Raw genomic sequence first — 24,172 nt, 5'->3', positions numbered from 1 at the left:
GTGCGACTAGGGCCTCGAGGGCAGCCCTAATGCTCTGACCTGTCCCATGATGTCACCAGACCCTCCGAGGCCACAGGGCCCGTGGAGGCTGGTGATGCGCAGTTGCACGTCAGCCTAGAGAGCGGTGACCTGGGTGAGCTCCGTGTTGGGTGTGGATGGGCTCTGCGGGCTGACAGGCACCATGGGCAGGTCCACGCCTAGTCATGCCGGCCGTGGCACCATCTCAGAGGTCTTGCGAGCAAGAGCCACATCCTTGGCGACGCTGCGCACGCGGTCTGACACCTGCGTCTCCCGGCGCAGGGTGGACGCGCAGCAGAACTTGCGGAAGCAGGCCTTGAAGTTCTCATCCAGGAAAGCGTAGAGGATGGGGTTGAGGCAGCTGTTGACATAGCCGAGGGCCGTGCAGAAACGGAGGACGGCCACCACAGTCTCACTGCCTGGCTGGACGCCCAGCCCTTGGACCAGCACGAAGACCTGGACGGGCGTCCAGCAGCCCACGAACACAGCCACCACCACCAGCACCAGCCGCGTGATGCGCCGCAGGTTCCGGTCCTTCTCGCGGGAGCCTGAGAGCAGGCGGACGCCTCGCAGCCGCCGGATCATCAGGCTGTAGCAGACGGAGATGATGAGCACAGGGATGATGAAGGAGAAGAGGAAGATGCAGACGGCAAACACGGGGCCCCAGTAGTCCTGGGGGGTGGGGATCTCCACCAGACACTCGATCTCTGCAGGGAGAGAAGCAGGGTCAGGGCGGGTGGGCAGGTGGGCAGGGAGAGAGCCACCCAGAGCCAGGGGAGCGTGGCACTGGGGAGGAGGGTGCCCTGCACTGACCTTCATCCTCAACCTGTGCCGAGCCCATGATGGCAACAGGAACGCCCACAACAGAGGCCAGGGCCCAGATGGCCACATTGACAGCCTGGGCCTTGCTGGATGTCCGGACGTCAAGGGCACGGATGGGGTGGCAGATGGCTACGTAGCGGTCCACACTCATGGCAGTCAGCGTGAAGGTGCTGGTGAACATGTTGTAATAGTCAATGGCGATGACTGTCTTGCACAGGGCGTTCCCAAATGGCCAGAAGCCCAGGAGGACATCTGTGCCCTGGAAGGGCAGTGTCAGCAGCACCAACGTGTCTGCCAGGGCCAAGTTAAAGATGTAAATGTTGGTAGCTGTCTTCATCTTGGTGTGTCTGCAGAGAGGACAGGGAGGAAGAAGGCTTCATTTGGCCACCTTGGCAGACCTGGCAGCAAAGGGCAAGGGTCTCTTCCTCTTGGCCATCACAGGGGGCACCCACTCTGCCCCCTGCTAAAATGTAGGCTCATGGGCCCAGCCCAATGCCATGGAGGCTGAAGGCAAGTATTTTAACAAATTCTTCAAGTACTTACGGTTCGCAACCTAAAGACTTGTCTGCCTTGGAAAAGACGGGTGTGGGGTCGGGGGAGCAGAGTGTCTGCCTGCCCCTGCATGAGAGCAGAGACAGGACTCGTAGGACAAAGAACCTGTCCTCCTCCCTTTCAAGTCTCCCCCAAGACCCTTCTTGGACCAAAACGTTGGCCCTTCCACCACCAGAGGTTTCCAGGGGCTCCAGAATCTGGAAGAGCACACCAAACCAGGCCTCACTGTTGCCTAGCAACCGAGACAGGAAATGGTGACAGGGATGGGACAGATGCTAATGGGGTCTGATTGTATGCAAGAACCTGGCATGGGCCTGGAGGAACTGTGGGTGCTTAATAACTATCTGCTAAATGAATTAATAGTTGTCATAGTGGTGATGGTGGTAGTGTTGGTGATGGTGGTAATTATGGTGGTGGTGGTGGTGATGGTCGTGGTGGAGATGGTGCTAGCAACAGTGGTGGTGATGGTGGTGGCAGCGATGGTGATGGTGGCGGTGGTGCTGGTGGTGGCAGTGGCGATGGTGCTGGTGGTGATGGTGGTGGTGGTGGTGATGGTGGTGGTGGTGATGGTGGTGGTGCTGGTGATGGTGATGGTGGTGGTGATGGTGGTGGTGGTGGTGATGGTGGTGGTGGTGGTGGTGATGGTGGTGGTGGTGGTGCTGGTGATGGTGGTGGCAGTGGCGATGGTGCTGGTGGTGGCGATGGTGGTGGTGGTGGTGGTGATGGTGGTGGTGGTGATGGTGGTGGTGGTGATGGTGGTGGTGCTGGTGATGGTGATGGTGGTGGTGATGGTGGTGGTGATGGTGATGGTGGCGGTGGTGGTGCTGGTGATGGTGGTGGCGGTGGCGATGGTGCTGGTGGTGGCGATGGTGGTGGTGGTGGTGGTGGTGGTGGTGGTCATTATGGTGGTGGTGGTGGAGATGGTGCTGGTGGTGGTGCTGGTGGCGGTGGTGCTGGTGGTGATGATGGTGGTGGTGGTGGTGATGGTGGTGGTGGTGGTGGTGGTGGTGCTGGTGGTGGTGGTGCTGGTGGTGGTGATGGTGATGGCGGTGGTGCTGGTGGTGGCAGTGGCGATGGTGCTGGTGGTGGTGATGTTGGTGGTGCTGGTGGTGTTGATGGTGATGGTGGTGGTGATGGTGGTGGTGGTGGTGGTGGTGCTGGTGATGGTGGTGGCAGTGGCAATGGTGCTGGTGGTGGTGATGGTGGTGGTGGTGATGGTGGTGGTGGTGGTGACGGTGGTGGTGATGGTGACGGTGGTGGTGGTGGTGATGGTGATGGTGGTGGTGCTGGTGACGGTGGTGGTGGTGCTGGTGACGGTGGCAACACCAGAGACAACAATGTTCCCTGTCAATTAAACTGCCATGAAGGAATCTGGGGTTTCGTTCTGCCTCTTAGAGAGAGATTAAGAATAAGCTCAAAGAGGCCTTAATCATGACCAAATAACAAGGACAGTGGTGACGGCAGATGCCTGTGCCAAGTTCTTCACTTGGATTTTAACTCGTTTAAGATTCAGAAGCGCTATTTTGATGCCCAGTCTGCACAGGAGGACATTCAGGCTCAGAGGATCTAAATGGTCTTCTCAAGGCCACAGAGATGGTAAAAGGAAAAGTGGGTCGAGAGAACTAGAAGAGCAGCCACAGACAGGAGGAAAGATTTGCCAAAGACCCATCTGACAAAGGACTGCTGTCCAGAATGCACGAAGAACTCCTAATACTCAACAATAAGGACACAGACAGCCTGGTTAAAAATGGGCCAAAGACCTTAACAGACCCTCAGCAAGGAAGATATACAGACAGCAAAGAAGCACATGAAAAGATGCTCCACCTATGTCATCAGAGAAATGCACATTAAAACAACAATGAGGACTTCCCTGGTGGCGCAGTGGATAAGAATCCGCCTGTCAGTGCAGGGGACACGGGTTCGAGCCCTGGTCCGGGAAGATCCCACATGCCGCGGAGCAACTAAGCCCGTGCGCCACAACTGCTGAGCCTGCGCCCTAGAGCCTGTGCTCTGCAACAAGAGAAGCCACCACAGTGAGAAGCCCGCACACCGCAACGAAGAGTAGCCCCCGCTCGCCGCAACCAGAGGAAGCCCGTGCAGAGCAACGAAGACCCAACACAGCCAAAAATAAAAAAAAAATGTTTAATAAAACAACGAGATACCACTACATACCTATTAGAATGACCAACATTTGGAACCCTGACACCACTAAATGCTGGTGAGGATGTCAACAGGTACAGCCATTTGAAAGACAGTTTGGCAGTTTCTTACAAAACAGACTCTTACCATAAGATCCAGCAATCACCCACCCTTTGATACTTACCCAAAGGAGTTGAAAATATATCCACATAAAAACTTGCACACGGATGTTTATAGCAGCTTTATTCATAGTGCTGAAACTTGGAAGCAACCAAGATGTCCTCCAGTAGGTGGATGAATAAATAAACTGTGGCTCACCCAGAAAATGGAATATTATTCAGCAGTAAAAAAGGAATGAGCTCTCAAGCCGTGAAAAGACACGGAGGACCCTGACGTGCACACTGCTAAGTGAAAGAAGCCAATCTGAAAAGGCTGCAGACTGTATGATTCCACATTCTGGAAAAGCAAAACTATGAACACAGTAAAAAAGATCAGTGTTTGCCAGGGGTTGGGAGGTGGGAAAGGATGAACAGGCAGAGCACGGAGGATGTTTAGGGCAGTGAAACTACTCGGTGTGATACTGTAATGGTGGACACATGCCTTTATATATTTGTCCAAACCCATAGAAAGTACAACACCAAGAGGGAACCCTAAGGTAAACTATGGATTTGGGGTGATTATGATGTATCAGTGTAGGTTCATCAGTTGTGAAAATGTACTATTCTGGTGGGGATGTTGATAATGGGGGAGATGATGCCTGCGGAGGGGAGGGGAGGGCAGGGACTATATAGGAAACCACTGTACCTTCTCCTCAATTTTGCTGTGAACCTAAAACTACTTTAAAAACATTGCCTGTGGGCTTCCCTGGTGGCGCAGTGGTTGAGAGTCCGCCTGCCGATGCAGGGGACGCGGGTTCGTGCCCCGGTCCGAGAAGATCCCACATGCCGCGGAGCGGCTGGGCCCGTGAGCCATGGCCGCTGAGCCTGCGCGTCCGGAGCCTGTGCTCCACAACGGGAGAGGCCACAGCAGTGAGAGGCCCGCGTACCGCAAAAAAAAAAAAAAAAAAAAAAAACATTGCCTGTAAAAAAAGAGCAGGGACTGGAACTGGGTGCTTCTGACACTGAGGCAGGCCACCCCAGTGCCATGGCTCAAAACACATGGTTCTGCCTCTGAGCCTGGCGTGCTCACAGCAGTTCCCGGGCATCACTCTCTGTGGAGACTGCTCGTGGGCAAGACGACCTCCCCTCTCTGCTCTAATCAAGACGTGCCTCTGAGGGGCTTGATGCCCCCACGCAGAGGAGAGACCCCACAAGAAACGCTCACAACCGGAAGGAGGAACACGCCCACCCCCACCCACAGTTCTCACCCACAGCACACCCTCCAGCCACGAAGGGGCACCTGAGTCTAGTACCCGGGGCCAGCGCTGGGGGGAGGGCGGCTGCTCCTCGCAGCCCCTTGTCTGAGCGCACACGTGACACACACCGGCACGTACAAGTGTACAAGGGCATGCTTACACACGTGACACACACCGGCACGTACAAGTGTACAAGGGCATGCTTACACACATGACACACACTGGCACTACAAGTGTACAAGGGCATGCTTATACACATGCACGGACACGGACAGAGCCACAAGGGCGTGTGCACATGCACACATGCATGTGCACACACGCACACGTGTGTATACACATAAAGCACGTGTGTGCCCACATGCACACATGTGTGTTCATACTCGCGCATTCATGCCCACGCTCACATACATGTACAAACATGTACATGCTCGCATGTATTGTGTCCGTGCACACAGATGTATGTACAAGGTGCAGTACACACACATATATGCACACACCCAGACGTGCACACACTCACACACGTGTGCACATTCACACGGGTGCACACTCTCATGTGTACACACATACATGCTCATGTGCATGTGTGCACATACATGTATACACGTGTGTGCGCACATGCACAGTGCATGTGTCCCCACGCTGTCCCGATGCCATCCCCACACGCTGTTCCCACCCTGTCCCCACATTCCCCCCACGCTCCTCCCACTCTACCGCCCCATGCCATCCCCACGCTGTCCCCCATGCTTTCCCCACGCTGTCCCCACACTCTCTCCCACGCTCTTCCCACTTTGTTTCCCCATGCTGTCCCCTCATACTGTCTTGGCCATCCTTCCACAATGTCCCCACATCATCCCCCATTATGTCCCCCCAGCAGCGTGGCTGCCATCCTTGACCCCACAAGCATTCCCATTCTGAGCGCCAGCAAATGCTGGAATCGGCCCAAACACCAGCGGTGAACACGGAGCCCCGGAGCTGAGGAAGGGGCCTCGTGAAGCTGCCCCAGCGCCGGACCTGGACGACGCCGACAAGAGCTGCCTTCCGGGATCACTGCGGGGCCCGTGAGGTACTCACGCGGCAGCTTGGCTGGGAGCCTGGCGCACGGCTCAGACGGAGCGTCATCTCTCGGGAGTCAGGGCGGCGCTCCATCTGGGACGGAGCCGCGCCTCCTCCCACACCCGGACTGGACCGTGCCTCTCCCTCTCCCCCAGCCAAATGCCTCTGCCCTCAGGAGCTGAGCCACCGGGGCCTCAGGACTGACCCTGCCCAGTGCCAGGGGGCCAGGGATTGAACGGGGGTGGGGGAGATCCCCACGTGCCAAGCCTGCCGGAGCAGCCCCTGCTCCATGCCCTCGGCAGCTGCTCAGGACTCACCGGGGGGAGACGGGGGGTGGTGCCCAGCCTACCTGAGGATGACGTACATGACGAGACAGTTCCCCAGCAGCCCCCCGATGCACACGGCCAGGTAGAGCCCCACGATGGTGACCTTGAGCCCAAGGGGCAGGAAGGCACCGTGGCTGGCATTGAGCAGCAGGTGCGGGGGCAGCAGGCTGTGGGTGGGGCTCAGGAGGGACAGGTTGCCCTGCAGGTGGCCGCTGTAGAAGGCTTCCCAGAACGGGGCAGGGAAGAGGGACTCCATGCCCCGCCCTGCACGCAAAGCCCTCCGGAACCTGGGGAGGCACAGGGACACGTGAGCGCAGCACCCAGCACCCACCCAGCCCCGGGCCACAGACACGGAGGCACGTGCGTGTGCACACACGTACACGCACACACCGGGCACACGGAGACACGCAAACGTGTATGCCAGGGACAGGGGCACACGTGCACACACATAGGGACACAGTCTCAGCTGGCCTGCAGGCTCCCACATGGGTGCGCGGATGCGCTTACACAGCGGGATGTGTCCACCCATGGGGGCTCACAGACACGGACGCACACACACACACACACACAGATGCCCAAAGCTGCCCTTGTGCACACGCAGGCACAAAAGGGAGCAAGACACACCCAGAAACACCTGGAACACTGGACACAGGGCAACCGAGCACAGGGCCTCCTCATGCCCCTCCCCAGCCCTGCCTGAGAGCGGCGGCCACCACAGGTCACCTCCACGCCAGCCCCCAGCGGCTCAGCCTTACCTCGGTGACCTCCGTGGGAGCTGGAACCCTGGAGCCCCTAACCCTCGGCCTGCGGCAGAGCAGGGCTGGGAGCGCCGGCCCGACTCAGCTCTGGGTCTGGACGGGACTGCGGCTGCCGCACAGTGGCAGCTGCTCCTTTTCCTTCTCAGACGCCAGACCAGACGCAGCAGCCTGGTGCACGGAGCTGGGGGAGGGGAGGAGGCTGCAGCTCCAGAGGGGAGGGGCCGTGCAGGATGGAGGAGGGGGCCCCAGGCTGGATGGGGACAGATGCAAGGACCAGGGTGCACCCTCAGAGATGAACAACAGAGAGGGGCTTGGACCCACAGAGCCCAGGCAGAGACAGGCTCGAACCCACGGACACAGGGATAGGTGCACATGAGAACTCAGACACGTGGACGGACACACACACACACACACACACAAGGACACACAGGGACTCAGGGACAGACACATGGAGACACAGGGACAAACACACAAGAACAGACACAAAGGACATGCAGAAACACACAAAGACATGGAACGGAGACTCGGAGAGACACACACAAGACAAGAGACAGACGTGAAGCCGCATCTCACTCAGAAGCAGAGCCTTGGACGGACTCAGACCTGCCCCAGCTGGAGTTCCATGCCCAGAACAGCGCCCCTCAGCTGGGATCCCAGGGCAGCTGAGCCACAGGGGGCCGCCGGTCAGGTGGCTGGGCCCCTGCCCAGCCAGCCCTGATCAGATCAGAGCCTCATAAGCAAGCAGGATGTCTGGACTGTCCAGTGTGCCCCATGTGCCTCCTGGGTGCCAAGCCCATCACAAGCACAAGCTTGTCCATCCCCACTACCCCTAACTGCGGGCCTCAGCATCATCTTTGTGCCAACAAGAGCAGTAAGCCTCAGCACCTCAGCAGTGTGAAGCCACCTGTCAAAGTGGCAGAGACGGGGTTCAAAGCCAGGTCTGTCTGCCACCTGAAGACCCACCGAGGGCCCCTCTGCCTCAGCTGGGTCCCTGAACGACATCCGAACGTCACTGCCTCACAGCCTGGGCCCCCAGCACCCACACAGCAGAACACGGAGCTGCCTCCTTCCCATCCCTGGGGTCACATGCCTTGTGGGTGACCCCTGAGCTGAACTGCCAGCCCCACCCTGTCAAGGGGTCGTTCTTCCTGCCCGGGCTCTGCCCACACAGCCCAGACCCTGCTTGGAGCATCTGTCTCCAAGGATGGGGACCTGGTTGCTAGGCGACTGGCAGCAGCGTCGCTAGGATACCTGGCGAATCAGGAGAGGACAGAGCAGGCGAATAGCCCAGGGCTCAGCATCCCAGGCCGTCCCCCAGGACGTATCTGTGCGTCTTCACTGCAGTCGACCCAGGGACACGTGTGGAGACACGGGGCACATCCACAGAGGCACTCAGGACACAAAGACTCACAAAAACACACACAAAGATGCCCAAATAGGCACACAGGTAAACAAACAGACAGGGGTACCTGCTCAGAGGACGCACAGACACTCGAAGGGACCCACAGACGCATGGGCCACACCCACGCAAACCCACACTAGGGTGCACGTGAGGCACAAGGTAGACACGGGAGAAGAGGCAGACCAAAGCCTCAGACGCCTGGGGACACACGTGCACCACATTCTCCAGGCAAAGCTCGAAGCCCCATCCCATTGACCTTGGGAGCCCCAGCAGGGCAGGAACCCCAGGGGCTCGCCCTCCTGCAGCCTCCCCGACCTGGGCTCCCCGAGGTCTGAGCAGCCAACCTCAGCCCCTCCCACCCCCACTGCCTGGGCCCACCTGCCCGCCAGTTTACTAACTTGTTTCCTAATGGCCTTCAGCCTGGGGAAAGGGCGGGGCTCGGAGGCTGCCCTGAGGCTGGGTGTGAGTTCCCGTCTGGACAGACCTCCCATGAGGGCACATCGGGCACGCCTGGGCCCACCTGCCCGCACGGGCAGTCTCAGCCCAAGGACTGGACGGTGGGGGGCCAGGCCAGGGTACTGACAACACTCCCTGGGGATGGTAGCCCCCAGCCCTGGACCCTGCAGGGTTCCCACAAAGGGGGCCTGGCCCAGGAAATGGCCCAGCCTCTCTCGACCCCTGTACGTCCAAGATAAGACACAGAACATATGTGTTACACATGGGGCAGCAGGGAACACGTGTGAGCATCTGTATCAAAGCAAGACAACCTCAAACACACACATCATATGCAGGCAAAACAAAACACGCAAGGGTACCAGCGACAGCCCAAGACACGCAGCTTACGTGAATGACAGCACAGAACACGGGTCCGCAACATATCAAGTGACAGCCTGACCAGGGCTACACTTGGAGGTCACAGGCATTCCGGGCAGGACCCAGGTCCCAGAGTGCCAGTGACACCCACAAACTGGGGTGAACGCACCTCACTCTTGCACCCAGTGACTCAGGGCCCGTCAACGCCAGATGGCACACTGTCCGCTGCCCCTCGGTCCGCATATGCTTTGCCACTCCCCCCACCCCCCCGGAGCAGGGCCCGGGAATCAAAGCACAGTCAGTCGCCAGCAGCCTCACCCAGAACAGCCGTCCCCAGGGAATTCAGTCACCAGGCCAGTTGTGCTGTTAAAAAGTGAAAGGAATGGGGCTTCCCTGGTGGTGCAGTGGTTAAGAATCCGCCTGCCAGTGCAGGGGACACGAGTTCAAGCCCTGGTCCGGGAAGACCCCACATGCCGCAGAGCAACTAAGCCCGCACGCCACAACTACTGAGCCTGTGCTCTAGGGCCCACGAGCCACAACTGCTGAGCCCGCGTGCCTAGAGCCTGTGCTCCTCCACAAGAGAAACCACAGCAATGAGAAGCCCGCACACCGCAACGAAGAGTAGCCCCCGCTTGCCTCAACTAGAGAAAAGCCTGCGTGCAAAAAAAAAGTAAAAGGATTTTCATAATTCTGGGCTTCTTCATAAAATATTACTTTTTCCTTGTGATTTTAACATCCTAATATTTACATACAGTGACAGAGAATTGTGGATTTGCAATATAATGTTAAATATTGCAGTCATTTAATAATACTTACTAATATTATTTTGAAGTTTTATTTTCAGGCCTTGGCATTGATCAGCATGCTCTTAGATCTCAGCATGTCCACCAGCCCTTGAAAAACACATGAATCCTGGACACAGAAACAGGCGGGAGACGTGGCCCGGGGCCTCACAGTGGCTGGGCCCCAGACACAGGGAGCACCTCCGAGCACCTCCCCTCCCAGGGGAGCTGTAGGGGGGGTGGAGAAGCAGGAAGAAGCTCCGCTCAGGAATGTGAACTATGCCAACACCAGGCCCTCTGGGAATTAAGGAGGAGAGGGTGTCAGAGGTTTTCAATCCTACAAAAACAGAGGGAAAGTTACCAGTCCCTTCTCACAGGGGAGTGTGCCATTCTCCCCCTCCCCCCATAACTCCCACTCTTGCAAGTCACTTCCCCCCTGCATCTCCCTGGCCAGGACCCTGGGAAGCTGAGAGGAGGGCCCAGACTCCTGTCTCAGAGAACTCACTCCTGTGGGAGCGCAGAGTGAGGGCCAGAGGTGGTACTGGCCTGGGCTGCGTGTATCCAGGAGGACTGCTTGAAGGAGGAGGTAGGTCAGCCTGCCTAGGTCCTCACTGCTTCTTCTGGAGCCCAGAGACCTTTGCCTTCAAAAGCCCCTCGGTGATGCTGAATCCCAAGGCCCAGGCCTCACCCTAAAGGCACAAGCTCTGCGGGGGGGGGGGGGGAGGGGAAGCATCCAAGGAACAGCTCCTGCAAAGGCTTGGGGGCTGGAAGGATGGACAGTTCCATGCAGCTTTGGGAAGGGGGGGATGGCACGCCAGCTCCGGAGATACGGGGCCACGAAAGGGAGGGGATACGGGGATATATGTACGCATATGGCTGATTCACTTTGTTGTACAACAGAAACTAACACAGCATTGTGAAGCAATTATACTCCCATAAAGATGTATTTAAAAAAAAAAAAAAAAGCTTACCCTCTCACTGGGAGGCCTGAGCAAGCTTCCAAAAACAATGGGAACAGTCAACAGCCTCCTTCGGAAAGGCCAGAACCTCAGCTGAGACACCACCCCCAAAGCCAGGACAGCCTCTCCCCTCAGGGACTGAGGCTGTGAACTCCCAAAACGGCACCATCCATGGGCGTCAGTGCCCACCTTGGCACATCCATGAATGAAGGGAAGAGGCATGTTTACACTGTGGGAACCACCAATACATTAACAAATTATGGACTTAATGCACTCATTTTGGCCTAACATCAACTGTGGAATGAGTACATGGATTAATGAGTCCAGAATAATCTGATGAGTGCATGAACAAACTAAAGAATTAATCAATTAAGTGAATCAGTTATAAAATATTATGAAATTAACAAATGCACAAATAAATTACAGAAATCTAGGACCCAGGACCCAGAAATCAAAACCCGAGTCTGGGGACTTCTCTGGTGGTTCAGTGGTAAAGAATCCGCCTTCCAATGCAGGGGACGCGGTTTGCTCCCTGGTCGGGGAACTTAGATCCCACATGCTGCGGGGCAACTAAGCCCATGCACCACTACTGAGCTCACGCGCCTCAAGGAGAGAGAGAAAACGCACGCACCACCACTAGAGAGAAGCCCACGTGCCGCAACGAAGAGCCCACGCGCCGCAACTAAGACCCAACACAGCCCAGAAAAAAAGAAGGAAAGGACTTCCCTGGTGGCGGAGTGGTTAAGAATCCACCTGCCAATGCAGGGGATACTGGTTCGAGCCCTGGTCCAGGAAGATCCCACATGCCTCGGAGCAACTAAGCCCATGCACCACAACTACTGAGCCTGCACTCTAGAGCCCTCGAGCCGCAACTACTGAAGCCCATGCGCCTAGAGACCCTGCTCCGCAACAAGAGAAGCCACCACAATGAGAAGCCCACACACCGCAACGAAGAGTAGCCCCCAGCTCTCCACAACTAGAGAAAGCCTGTGCACAGCAACAAAGACCCAATGCAGCCAAAAATAAATAAATGAATAAATTTATTTGAAAAAAAGAAAGAAAATAAATAAATATTTTAAAAAAGGAAAACAAAACCAATGGTCTAAAAAAAAAAACCGACTCTGTTCTTACACCACCCCTGGGACCCCCAGACTTGCCCTGGAAGAGGTGAAGAGTCCTGAGTTCTGCTGTGGGAGGCCTCGTGGGCCGTGAAGAGGGGAAGGGGCTCAACCACGAATGTCTCCTCAGATCTGCGCCCCCTGACCCCAAAACTAACCAGCAAAGGCCTCTCCAGTCAGGAAGCTGGGCCCACAGCCCGCAGAAGAGTGCGTTTGGGGCTCTTCAGAAAAGAGAGAGCGCACCCGGGCTGTTAAAGCTGACGGTCATCTCCCTCATGGTCCTTGACAGCCGGGAGGTCCCGGGGCGGGGGATCTGGCCAGGGACCTCGGCGCACTTGGACCGAGGTTCTGACCACTCACCTCCCCGAGGGCTCGCCCTGCCCCCGTTGGCTTGGGGGAGGGGCGGGCCTCCTGGTTGCCGAGCAACCGCGTCAACAAGTCCCAGAGAGTCTGGGCTGAGTTGGAGGCCCAGACCCGAGAAGGCGGAAAGTATGGGGTGTGGAAATGGGAAGCAAGGGCCGGGCACTCGACCGCCGCTGCTAGGGACGGGGCAGGGGAGGGAGCGGACGCCAGCCTCTGTCCCAGTGCGGGCCAGGACCCGGCCCAGGATCTGGGGTCTGGGGTCTGGGGTGCTGTGGGCTGGGCCGGGAGAGGAAAGGAGCCCTGCAGGGCTGCACCGGGACTCCCGGGGTGTTTCCCTGTCCCACCTCGTGGGCCCTTCCCCCTCTACCACCTTTTCCCTGGGCTTCTCTCTCCCTTCCTCCATCTAGACCCAGCGGGGGACAGGCTGGGGGGGATGGCGTCTCCCCTGCAGCAAGCCAGCTGTCCATTCGACTCTGAGACTCCGCCGCACACAAGTGAGACCTCCCACAGACACACAAACGGACCCACACAACAACATCAAACACGCACACATCTCCCAGAAAAGCATGAGTCCTCTGCCGAAGATATGATGAAGGCCCACCCCCTCCATCTCCAGCCCCTAACACTAAGACAGAGGGGTCTGAGGCCTACGCAGACATGGGGGACTGAACACAGCGAGGGTCCCGGCATGGGAGGTGGTGTCCTCCTAGCCTCACCCGGGGCAGTCAGTCTCAAGCTGTCTCCACCCCTGAGGTCAACTCAGGGGTCTCAGCATTTTCCCAGTGGCGGGAGAAACAGCCCGTGGGCAGGAAGGGAGTGGATCAGAAAGTTCTAGCGGAGTAAGGAGGCTGAGCTGACCGGGACGTGTGCGAGGTTGCGGCAAAGGTGCAGAGGTCAGAGGAGGTGCGGGCCCTAAGGCGGGCTGCGCGGGGTCCAGAGGGGCCGGAGCTGGGAACCCACGGCGGGGCCAGGTCAGACCGAAGGAGCGGGCGCCAACGGGACATCGCCTTCCCTCGGCAGGGCCCGAGGATGCAGCCAGAGCCGGCGAAGGGGACCGCGCGCAGGGTCCCGCGGGAGCGAGCGGGTAAGGGCGCGCAGGGCGCAGGGGCCCGCGTGGGCTGTGCCAAGGCGGAGCCCCCGACGCCGGGCTGGGCCCTCACGCTGGAGGGCTTGGCGGCCATGCGGCCCGCGCAGCGCCACAGCCACCTGCTCTTCGGCGACCTGCTGGAGGACGTGGGCGCGGCCGCTTCCGTCTTCCCGAGCGAGTCAGCGGAGCTGGGTCACCGCATGCCTGACCCGCCTGCGTGGACGCTGCCGCTCGAGACGCCCGCGCAGCGCCAGGACAGGGTCCTCGGCGTCCTCAAGGCCGCCGAGGCCCGCGGCCGAGTCCGCGCTCTCCGACTGCGCTACGCCCGCCTGCGGGTGAGGCCGGGACGGGGGGACCACCCGGCCCGGGGCTCTGAGGGCGAGGCGGGGCCGCCCGTCGCCAAGGCTCCGCAACACCCCCGCGCCCTGACCCCGGCACCCGCAGGCGGAGGAGATCTCGCTCCTCATCCTGCGGCAGAAGTCCGCGCGCGCCGCCCTCCGGCTGGAGCTGTTTCTGCCGCCGCAGCTGAAGCCCACGCGGATCCCAGACCCCCTAGACCGTCAAGAGGTGCCTGCGAGCCCGGGAAGGGCCGGGGAGGGGGGGAGCGCGCCCTCCGCCCCGCACACCCGGCCCCAGCACCTCCTCCCCCGCAGCGGAGGCGCGTGGAAACCATTCTGGAGGAGAAAGTCGACGGCAGCATCTTCCCGCGTTGATGGCGACCCCACAGTGCACTACTGCGCCCCACCCTCCTACCTAAAGTTCTCACTTTCCAAGCGCCCCCTGGTCTCTAGGCTTCCTTTCTCTAGGTCCCCTGGGAGGGAAGGGGGAAGGATGGATGCTGCGTCTCCCACATCCGATGGCACAGGCATTGGGGTACTCAGAGTGCAGCTCCTCCAATAAAGTGGAAAGCTACAAGCTGGCTGACATCAGACTCACAGGGGGCAGGGACACCCCTCATCCCCCAAATCCCACGCTGCCCCCAGCAGGCAATCTGGTGCCCTGTGAGTCCGTGGGAGCCCCCAGCCTGGGTGTGATGGGAAGAAGAGCCTGTATCAGCAACAGTCACACCCCCAGAGGTAAGGGCAGCCTCAGGGAGAAAGTGGTACCCAAGTAGGACCCCAGACTGCAGGTCATTCCATCAGAGGGTCAGCGAGGAAGGTGACATTCTGGACAGGAGAGTGACTGCACAAGCCACAGCTGGCCTTTGGACAGTCAGCCATGCCTGGGAGGACTCCCCAAGAGGACCAGGAGACTGGGGAATGGGAGACCCCTTCAGGCAGAAATCACCCTCGGGTTTTCCTTTCCATCTTGATAGTCCTCCTCTGCCCCTTTGATCCCCCTTGCTGGACCACACACACACACACACACACACACACACACACACACACGTACACACACATACACACACACAGAGGACAGGAAGGACACCGCCCCTGTTCCATTCTGACAAACCCACATCCTGCAAACCCTCTGGATTCTGAAGAACCTCCCAAGTTTTTGGACAGATCTCCCTTCGAGAACTTACTCTCCTGCCCAACACAGGCTCTTTGCAGACACTGAGATTTCTCTTAGCCGGCTCTCCCTTTTCCTCCCTCCCAGCAGTCCAGCGGGCTACAGAGGTGGGGGCCTCAGACAAGGCCCTCCCCTGCCAGGAGGCTCTGGCAGAGTTGCCAGCCTTCAGCAGAGAACTGGTCCTGGAGGGGTGGGCCCTCTACTGGCAGAGGTCAGAGCTGGGGTCCAGCAAGGAATCCTGCTCTGTGGCGGCCAGTGCCCTCCCTGACGCAGCTCAGAATGGGGACCTGAGCCCTCTGTGTCCTCAGCAAGCCCTTCCCCCTCACAGGACCCTTCGCCTGTTCCGGGTTGTTGCACCCTTGGCGTTGATCCAAGCCCAGAATTGCGTGTGGAGCCGGAGACTGGAAGCTCCATGAGGGAGGGGGCAGCTCTCTATGGGGGGGGTGCGGGGGGTGGTTCAGGCAGGTAGGGGACACGGAACAGGGGAAGAGAAGGTGGCTTGGGCGAGGGGCAGAGAGCCAGGGAAGGGGAGCATCAGGCGGGCACCTGAGGACAGAGGACGAGAGGGGCACCCGCCGCCCTGAGGAGGCCAGCAAGAGGGCGGCCTCACAGACGGCTCTGCACCGGGTGTGAGGCTGGCACATGGGCACCCTCTGACGCCCACACCAGGGAGGGGTCCTCGGTCTGCAGAGAAGGCCCGGGAAAGTGGCCGAGGACAATTCTGCAGGCCCTGAAGGAGGCTTCTGCTATGGGAAAGCAAAGCATGTAGGCCACAGCCCAATGTACTGGGGGCTGGGAGCTCATGCTCTAGACAGAGGGTCCTGGGTTCAAATCCCACTCTCAGCATTACCTGCTGCACAGCCTTGAATGAGCCCCTGCCCGGCCCACTTGGTTCCTCCTGTGGAATATGGGATAGACTCCCCAGAGGAAGGGCCGAAGACCCAGGAGGGCTGAGGCGAGGGGCATGGAGAGGCCTCAGTGGCCGGGGGACATGCGGGGGTGGCGAGAGGAAGGACAGTGTATGGAGGGCGGGGAGGGGGAGGGGAGGGCCAGAGAAGCGTATGGAGTGTGGCCTGAGTGGAAGAGAAGTGCGCTGACCCACACCCGCATCCAGCCGCCCCACACGTCTCAGGAGGCGGGTGAAGATGCCGCATCAAGTACCATGGCACAGGCAGGGCTGTGTGACCTTGACTAAGCTCTGGCCCGTCTTTGAAGGACCTACCTCCCGGGACTGTTATCTAGGCTAAATAAGAAGCAGCCGCCTCCCATCTGGGCAGGCCTCCAGCCTCTGCCCTGTTCCAGCCAGCCTGTCAACATGGCAGCCAAGCCCCCTGGGCACATGGCATCAAGAGACCCCCCAGACTGCAGGGCGCCTCTCTCCTCCCTGACCTTGGCCCGCACCCTCTTCAGCTCAGCCCCTGCCCTGCTGCCCTGCTGCCCTGCTAGTGGCCCCAGCTCCGTCCTGTGCTGAGCAGGAGGCAGCGCTGAAACACCCCCCTCCTCGCCGTGTGCTTCTCCTCAGCTCTCCTCACCTCTCACCCGGTCTGCAAGTCCACTTCTTCTCTGCTCCGGGGCTTGTCGGTCCTGCTCACTGCCAGGTCCCGCTGACTGGCACACAGGGGACACGCAGACATTTGCTGGATGAATGAAGAGCGCATGTAAAATCTCCACTCCCTTTATACCCCCAAGGGCACTGAAAAAAGTGAGCACCTACAACTTGAGCAACTGGAAGGCATTTTGTGAGCGGGCCCTGGGCACCAGGGGACAGGAGCTGCATACAGTCGGAGGCCAGGGGGACTCAGACACTCTGCAGACCACTTCCAGAGCAGGGTCAGGGCCTCCCAGACACTGGCCCAAAGCATACTGGGATAAGGAATTTAACTCACAGCTATACCAGGTCATAAAATAGGAGGAGAGTTGTCCAAAGAGAAGGGACAGGCATTCGTGGCAAAGGGGAGGTGTGGCTTTAAACTGTAGAACATCTGGGGGCAACAGGAGGGGTTGAAAGGGACTCAGCCAGGCCCCGCAGACAGGGACATTTGGCGACCCCGGATATAAGAACCAGTACCCCCGACATCACTGGCACTGAAGCCCAGGAACCTCCTTCCCTGGGAAGTCCCCTACAGCACGGTGACAGCGCGCCCTTAACCCTATTTCACAGGTGAGGACACCCAGTGCCAGAGAGGCTAAGGGCCAGGCCGGAACTGACTACGGGGGACAGTCCTTTCCAGTGGCCTCTCCCTCGAGCGGAGCAAGTAGCCTATGGGGACGCCCCCCACCCCCCACCCCCGCCTCCACCCCACCCCACCCCACCCCACCCCGTAACGGCAACGCTGGACCGGCCCTGCCGAGCAGAGCTGGGACACGGCCACACCCCCAGCTGCCGCAGTACCAACTCAGCCGCCCCGGAGGGCCAGAGGCCCCATCATCAGCACGGGCCACCCTAAGCGACGGTGGGGACGGAGGCGCCGCGCTCCTGAGCGCGGGGCGGTGGGGAGTGGGCGCGTGGGGCGCGGAGCCGGCCGAACGCGGGGCGGGGCGCGCCGGGCGGGGCGGGCCGGGCCGGCGTCTGCCCGCGCGAGGAAGTCCCGGCCCCGCGCTTTGGGGAAGTGAGGCCGAGGCGCCTGCGCACTGAAGCCTGCGCCCGCTCCCCGACGATTCGGCCGGACCTCGGAGCGCGCGGGCCGGCGGCTGCGGCGCGAGTGACTCGGGAGCGCGGCCGGTGAGTGCGCGCGCGCGGCGCCGAAGACCGCGGCCCTGCCCCTCCGGCCAGGGCCCGGGGGCCGTGCGGGGCGGGAGCCTCGGAAACCGGCGCCGGAATCCGCGCCCCAAGGACTCCGCCGCGGGGTCCACGTGGACCCTGGGCCGCGGCGGGACTGGAGCCCGTCCCCGCGCGTGGGGGAGGGGCCGTTGCAACCGGGTTCCCCTTTTCTGCAGCTCAAAGACTGGGGAAGTGATTGCTCAAAGCGGGGGGGGGGGGGCCGGAAGAACCCAGGTTTCCGCGTCTCCCGTCCCCCCCCCCCTCAGCCTGTGGGGAGGGGCCGAGGCGGGACACCCGGTTTGCCCCCGCCCCCACCCCCACCCTGTTGGATCTGGCAGTCAGTCATCCCTGCCAGTCGCAGGGGAGGCGCTGCGCCCCCGGCCCGAGCCGATCGGGGGCTCCTGGCGCCAGCCTCGCTCCAGAACGCGCAGGAGGACCTCCTGCCGTCTGACTTGAGTCCTGCTGCTGCAGTACACGCCCCTTCGGCAGCCAGGGTGGGGCCCAGAGCGAACCTGGCCCCTCCCGCCCCTGCCTCGCCTTTGGGTCGCTGGTGAGTGGGGCGCATGGCGAGTTCCTTGAGATTGGGGTGGGGGCGTCAGAGGCTGGAGGGAGGGGCAGACTTCTCCAGGCCAAAGCCCACCCTGAGAGAGAGGGAGCGAGAGAAGTGGGTTGCCCCCACCATTGTAGAGGTGGGCAGCGGCGAGGGTCACCAGGGCTAGGAAAGACCTGGCCTGCCTTGGAGGAGCCCGGCTGGGACTTACCTACGGGGGAGGGGGGCGGCGCAGCAGACAGGAGGGTGCTGAGGAGGATGAGAAGAAGGGAATGGAGCCCCTCTGTCAACCCCCCTCCCAAAGGTTATGGCGTTTTTTCCCTGGGATTGTCACATTTTCTCATTCTTTTTTTGGACTGGGCGGGCTCGGGGACGTTCTTTTTCCTTCTGTGGAGCAGAGCGGCCGCCGCTCCCAAGGGAGCCTCTGTCCCCAGAGGCCAAACTTGCTGCCTGTCCAGCGTCTCCTATCCCAGACTTAGGGGCCAAAGCCTGGAGGGGCTGGCAAGGGGAGGGAGCCCCTCCCACGTGCCCGAATGAGGGGCGGGAACCCTGGTTCAGACCCTGTACCCCTACCAAGAAAGAGAGCAGGTGCCCCAGGGGCACAGGTGGCCCCAGCCAGCCTGAGGAGGGTGCACGGAGCCAGGCCCAGGGATGGGTGACCGGGTGCGGGGCCTACAGCCAGGGCAGAAGGGACGGCCTCTCCCCCTGCCCCTCCCCCCCCCCCCCCCCAGCACCTGGGCCCTGCATCCTCAGGCAGGTCCCCTCGTCCAAGTCAGAGCTGAGTTGGAGAAGGCAGCCTAGAGGGGTACAGCCTTCAGGGTGCTGGGGGGGCGGGGGTTGGGGCCCTGCCCCCACTCACAGTGGGTAGGGGTGCCGAGGAGGAAGAGCGGCTCTGCCTGGGGAAGTCACAGCCCGTCTGGGGTACAGCTACCAGACCTCAGAGGTTGCCACACCCCTTCCTTTCCCTAGAAACTTGACCCCTGAGGGGAGGCATGCTGTCGGGCTGCTGCTTCCCCTTCTGTTTGCTGGAAGCCAGTGGGATCCAGTTTGAGGGTCCCCCCCCCCCCCAGCGATCTCAGGCGAAGCCAGGCAGATGGCTGAGTGACCAAGGCCCCGTGGGACCCTACACCTGGCCCCCAGATTTGGGTCAAGGCCGAGGCCTCCGCATGCCCAGGCTCTGGAGGCAGGGGTGCCCCAGGTGTGCATATCCCGGGCTGTCACCTCTGAGCGCAGCACCCGATCAGTGGCTGGGAGGCAGGAGCTGCCTAGCCTGGTGACTGCCCCAGGGCCTGTCCCAGAGCGTGCACTTTCCTCTTCTGCCATCGGACACCCCATGAGGCCAACATGGACCAAACAGACATTAAAAGGCCAAGAGCTGAGGGATGGGGGGCAGCAGGGAGAATGATCATTTAATGAGAAAATAAACTGAAACCAAGTCCTGAGCATCTCGCGGCGGGGTTTCAGGAAGGTCCGCGCGGCAGACGTGCCAGGGGGCGCCCCTGGCCCCGACGGGGCGCCTCGCCTGGGCCGAGGTGGGCGCAGGCCGAGGTAGAGGTTGGGAGGCAGGTGGGGAGGCGTTCAAAACTGCCTCCTGGACCCTGATTGGCCGCCCCCGCGGCTCGGGTCCGCGGGTTCCCCGCGGGGGCCGCTCACCCGGATGGGGCTCCGGCGCCCCCCGCGCGCCCGCACCGTGGAAGGTGCGCCCCGACGCCGAGCGGAAGGGACCCCGCGGCTCCGACCCGCCCGGGAGCAGGACGCGCCCCCTCCCCCGCCGCCGCCCGGCGCGCCCGCCCTGCCCTGCGGCAGGCAGGCCTGGGACCGCAGCGGTTTCCGCAGCCTGGCGAGGGGGAGGGGAAGGGAGGCCGGGGGACCCTGGGCGCGGGAAGGTGCCAGCCTAGTGTTCGGGTGCCGGGCCAGTGACCGGGCCGAGAAGGTGGCGGTCCCTGGCTGCTCTCGGCCCTCCTCACCGGTGCCTGCTGCACTTCCCGCACCCTCAGGACGTCCCGCCCCAGCCCCAAGTCCTCCTCAAGTCCTCCTTGTCGCAGGCCTGGTCTGCTGCCCCTGCTGAGTCCCCAGGAGCAGGTGGGGCGCCTCCCCAGGGCTGACCCGGACTGCCCGTGCGGAGCAACCCCCACCACCTCCCACCAGCCGAGGAAAACCTGGGATGGGGGGTCTAATTGTCTGACCACCACCCCATGCACAGCCCTTATAGCCCCAGACTCTGGGGGCCTCCAGCCCCCTTGGGAGGGGCCAGGAGCCGGAAGCCGAGAAAGAGGAACCCTGGCTTCCGGCTTCCCAGGGAGCGAGCAGATGGGGGTGTCCCAGAACCTCCTGTGGAGATCTTGTCTGGGGTCCCCTCCTTCCTGACCCCACGTCCCCTCACAGCCACAGTGTAGACTGGAGCGGGGGTCAGGGCCTGGGCAGAGCCGTCTGGAGGTGGGAGGCCGGGCAGGGGCGGGGGGACGCCTCCGGGGGGAGGGAGAGGCTCGGGACCTCTCCAGGGGGCCAGGCCGCCCCCCCCCCCCCGTGTCAGGTCCTCCACGAGAGTCCCGGCCTCTCTTCCCAGAGCCCCAGGCTGTGGTGAGGGTCCTGGAGCAGGCACCACGGAGCCCCGGCAACCTCCTCCACCCACCCATGCCCACCCCGCCTGAGGCTGAGAAGCAGGTGGGCCGCCCCCACCGCTGACTCTGTCCCTCGGGGGCTGGGGGCATGACTAGGAGTTGGGAGACCCTTGGACACCTGGGAGGCCAGAAGGGTCACGCCCCGCCGGGAGCAAGCACGGCCCCCAGCAGGCGGGCGGGGGGCGGTGCGGGGGGGAAGCAGGGGGTTCCGATGGGTTCTGCCTGGAGGCTGACGCGGCCCCGTCTTTCCCCCAGCACACAGGGCCAGAGGAGGGGGACCAGCCTCCCTCCATGTCCAGTCATGATGCGGCCCCCCCGGCTCCCCCCAGGCGAAACCCCTGCTGCTTGTGCTGGTGCTGCTGTTGCAGCTGCTCCTGGTACGTGGGCTTGGGGGTGCACCGCGTGCCTGGTGGGGAGGGGGGCGCTGAGCAGACCTGGGATCCAGGACCCCACTCCTCAGCCCCTCGGGGGGCTTTTGAGGCATCACCCACAGCACTCGTCCAGGGGCCTGGTGACCGGCAGCCAGTGCCCAGGCCCCTGTGTGTGTGTGATTTTCATGGCTGGTGTGCCGAGGTTGTGCCCACATGCAGGCACCTAGCCAGCACGTGCACGCGCACGTGTGTACGTGTGTGTGTGTGTGTGTGTGCGCGCGCGCACGCGTGTGTCTACTGTAAGCCGGCCCAGGCTGGCCCTGGGGACCTACAGCAGAACAAAAGCAGGTCCTACAGATTGTGTCAGGTGGAGGAGCTTTAAGCAGAGACCTGGCCCTGGGACAATGCAGGGGGTGGACGTGGGGCCTCCAGGGGGAATGTGGTTTCTAGGCACGTAGGGAACCTGTTGGGGTTTTTGTGCCTTGCAGAGGCCTGGCCCTTTTCGGGCTTCCATCCCTTGGCTGTTGAGTGGACAGCGCTGAGGGGACCCAAAGGGGGATCAGCTGAGCAGTGAGCAACTGAGGCCTGAAACAGGAGAGGGACCGCCTGGGGGTAGAGACGCGAGGCCGTGAATTGCTAGGGCTCGTGGGGGCCAAGCGAGCAGTCTGGCATCTGGCGGGTGGGGGTAGGGTGGGAACTGAGTTCTGTCTGGACCTTTGAGTTTGAGGTGTCTGTTAGCTGTCTCAGTGACCCTGGGAAGAGGTCCAGCTGGAGGTGTGCACTGGGGAGCCAGCACTGATGCTGTGCCAGGAACTAAGGAGAGAAGCAGGACCCCGAGGGAGAGTCAGGGCTCAGACACACGGGCTGAGGGCTTTCTCCACATCAGTCGGAGTCTCTGGGAGAAAGCAGTGGGGGTCGAGGTCAGGCCAGGGAGGGAGAGGTACCCGAGGGGCCTGTGACGCCCCAAAGGCAAGAAAACGGGCCCAGGGCCGGACCGGAGTCTGGGAAAGGAGCAGACCCCGCCCCTGCAGGGGGCTCACACGTGTGCCGAGAGCCCCTAGGCCTCGTGCCCATACAGCCGCGCGTCGGTGTCACCGTGTGGCCAGCGTCCTGCGCGCACACGCGTGCCGCGGAGGGCAGTGCCACCTTCCCCTCTGCCGGCAGGAACGAGGAGCGGCGGCGAGCGTGGCGGGCCTCCCGGGAGAGCAGGCTGCAGCCCCTCCCCAGCTGCGAAGCCTGGTGAGTCTTGGCCGGGGGTCTGCGCGGTGCGGGAGGGTGGGGGGGGGATCCGGGCGGAGGGGGCGGGGCCTGGCGCGGCCGGTGGCGGATACCCGGATGCCCATGCCCGCAGTGCCACGCCGAGCCCCGAGGAGGTGCGGAGCTGGGCGCAGTCCTTCGACAAGCTGATGCACAGCCCAGCGGGCCGCAGCGTGTTCCGGGAGTTCCTGCGCACCGAGTACAGCGAGGAGAACATGCTCTTCTGGCTGGCCTGCGAGGAGCTCAAGGCCGAGGCCAACCAGCACGTGGTGGACGAGAAGGCGCGCCTCATTTACGAGGACTATGTGTCCATCTTGTCCCCCAAGGAGGTGTGCCGCGCGGGGACCGGGGTGGGGGGCGGGGGCGCCTCCGGGCCCCTGACCGCGGCCCCTGTCCCGCAGGTGAGCCTGGACTCCCGGGTGCGGGAGGGCATCAACAAGAAGATGCAGGAGCCGTCGGCGCACACGTTTGACGACGCGCAGCTGCAGATTTACACGCTGATGCACCGAGACTCCTACCCCCGCTTCCTCAGCTCCCCCACCTACCGTGCCCTGCTGCTCCGGGGGCGCTCCACGTCCTCCAGTGAAGCCTAGACTGCCCACCGTGGCTGCCTGGACGCGGGACCCCTCCCGCGGGCACAGTCTCCTTTCACAAGAGCGCTTCACGTGTGGGGCACACCCGCCGGGCCCAGCACCCCGGGCGGCCCCAGGCAGGAGCTCCAGGTGCAGGGCAGGCCAGAAGCCCCCTTCCCCACCCAGAGGACCCAGCGCCCCAGGATCCAGCTGAGAGGCATGCGTGAGGGCCTCTGGGCCTAGGCGGCCCCTCCAGCACCACCACCCCTACTGAGCGCTTCCTGCTGGGGTTCCCACCTGGTGAAAGGAGGCGCCCTCCCTGAAAGCATCCTGGACCCACAAAGCTCACAAGGTCCTCCTCCCCGGGCCCCTGGGGGCCCTGAGAAATGCCTTTGGTGGAGAACAGAACCTCTGTACTGTCTAGTTTTGTGACAAGAGGAGACCTCCAACTGGTGCCATCTGCACCCCGGGATCAGACCCAGGACCTCAGGACCAGGCTCAAGGCAGCAGGACCCGGTTTCTCTTTTATATGTTCATTGAGTTTAAACCAGGAAACATGGCACTGTGTGTTTTATCAAAAAAACAACAACAAAAGTTTTCATATTTAACTCCACTCCTCTTCCCCCCAAAATAGAATCTTATTATTGAAGATATTTTTAAAGTAAAAGCCTCTCCCCTCTGTCCACATCTGCGGGGGGAATTAGAGGAGGAGGAATCGTCCAGGACCCCCAGCAGGGGAGCAGCCACGCTCAGTGAAGGGACCCTGTGCTCTCCTCCCACCCCACCCCTCAGAGCAACAGCCTCGGCGGGCAGCTGTGCTCAGCCCCCCACCATGCGAGGGCGCCCGCAAGGCACCTGGCCACCAAGGGTGGCAACGCAACAAGAGGCACTGGCCAGGTCCTGGGCAGGCAGGGTGCCTGGCAGGGGCTGGCCCTCTGGGGCAGGACACTTACGGGGGAGACCTCCCCGAGACCCTGGGTGC

General features: G+C 61.6%; 3 protein-coding genes across 5 annotated transcripts; 2 read left to right on the top strand and 1 right to left on the bottom strand.

The window, feature by feature from the left end:
• Positions 1–201: 201 nt before the first annotated feature.
• Positions 202–6,634, bottom strand: OPRL1 (opioid related nociceptin receptor 1; the record flags this gene model as incomplete). 2 transcript variants are annotated; one of them, XM_079718957.1, is made up of 3 exons in its annotated part: positions 202–725; positions 832–1,187; positions 6,288–6,634. In XM_079718957.1, 3 exons carry the CDS (start codon positions 6,518–6,520, stop codon positions 202–204), a joined length of 1,113 nt encoding a protein of 370 aa, XP_079575083.1. The 2 variants fall into 2 exon arrangements, with proteins under 2 accessions (XP_079575083.1, XP_079575082.1); XM_079718956.1 differs by having other exon boundaries at positions 6,303–6,520.
• A 6,854-nt stretch (positions 6,635–13,488) lies between these two features.
• On the top strand, positions 13,489–14,259 carry LKAAEAR1 (LKAAEAR motif containing 1; the record flags this gene model as incomplete). Its single annotated transcript, XM_079718813.1, has 3 exons — positions 13,489–13,881; positions 13,991–14,113; positions 14,200–14,259. The coding sequence occupies 3 exons, from the start codon at positions 13,489–13,491 to the stop codon at positions 14,257–14,259; spliced, it is 576 nt and encodes a 191-aa protein (XP_079574939.1).
• Positions 14,260–21,003: 6,744 nt separating this feature from the next.
• On the top strand, positions 21,004–23,843 carry RGS19 (regulator of G protein signaling 19; the record flags this gene model as incomplete). Of its 2 annotated transcripts, none has more annotated exons than XM_079718715.1 (5): positions 21,004–21,033; positions 21,246–21,367; positions 22,526–22,600; positions 22,713–22,947; positions 23,020–23,843. In XM_079718715.1, the coding sequence occupies 5 exons, from the start codon at positions 21,004–21,006 to the stop codon at positions 23,209–23,211; spliced, it is 654 nt and encodes a 217-aa protein (XP_079574841.1). In that variant the 3' UTR covers positions 23,212–23,843. The 2 variants fall into 2 exon arrangements, with proteins under 2 accessions (XP_079574841.1, XP_079574842.1); XM_079718716.1 differs by having other exon boundaries at positions 21,246–21,371; positions 22,533–22,600.
• Positions 23,844–24,172: the final 329 nt, after the last annotated feature.

Source organism: Hyperoodon ampullatus (assembly GCF_949752795.1).
Source record: "Hyperoodon ampullatus genome assembly, chromosome: 14".
Taxonomy (NCBI): domain Eukaryota; kingdom Metazoa; phylum Chordata; class Mammalia; order Artiodactyla; family Ziphiidae; genus Hyperoodon; species Hyperoodon ampullatus.
The sequence above is the reverse complement of the archived record's forward strand: the minus strand, read 5'-3'. Positions and strand labels throughout refer to the sequence as shown.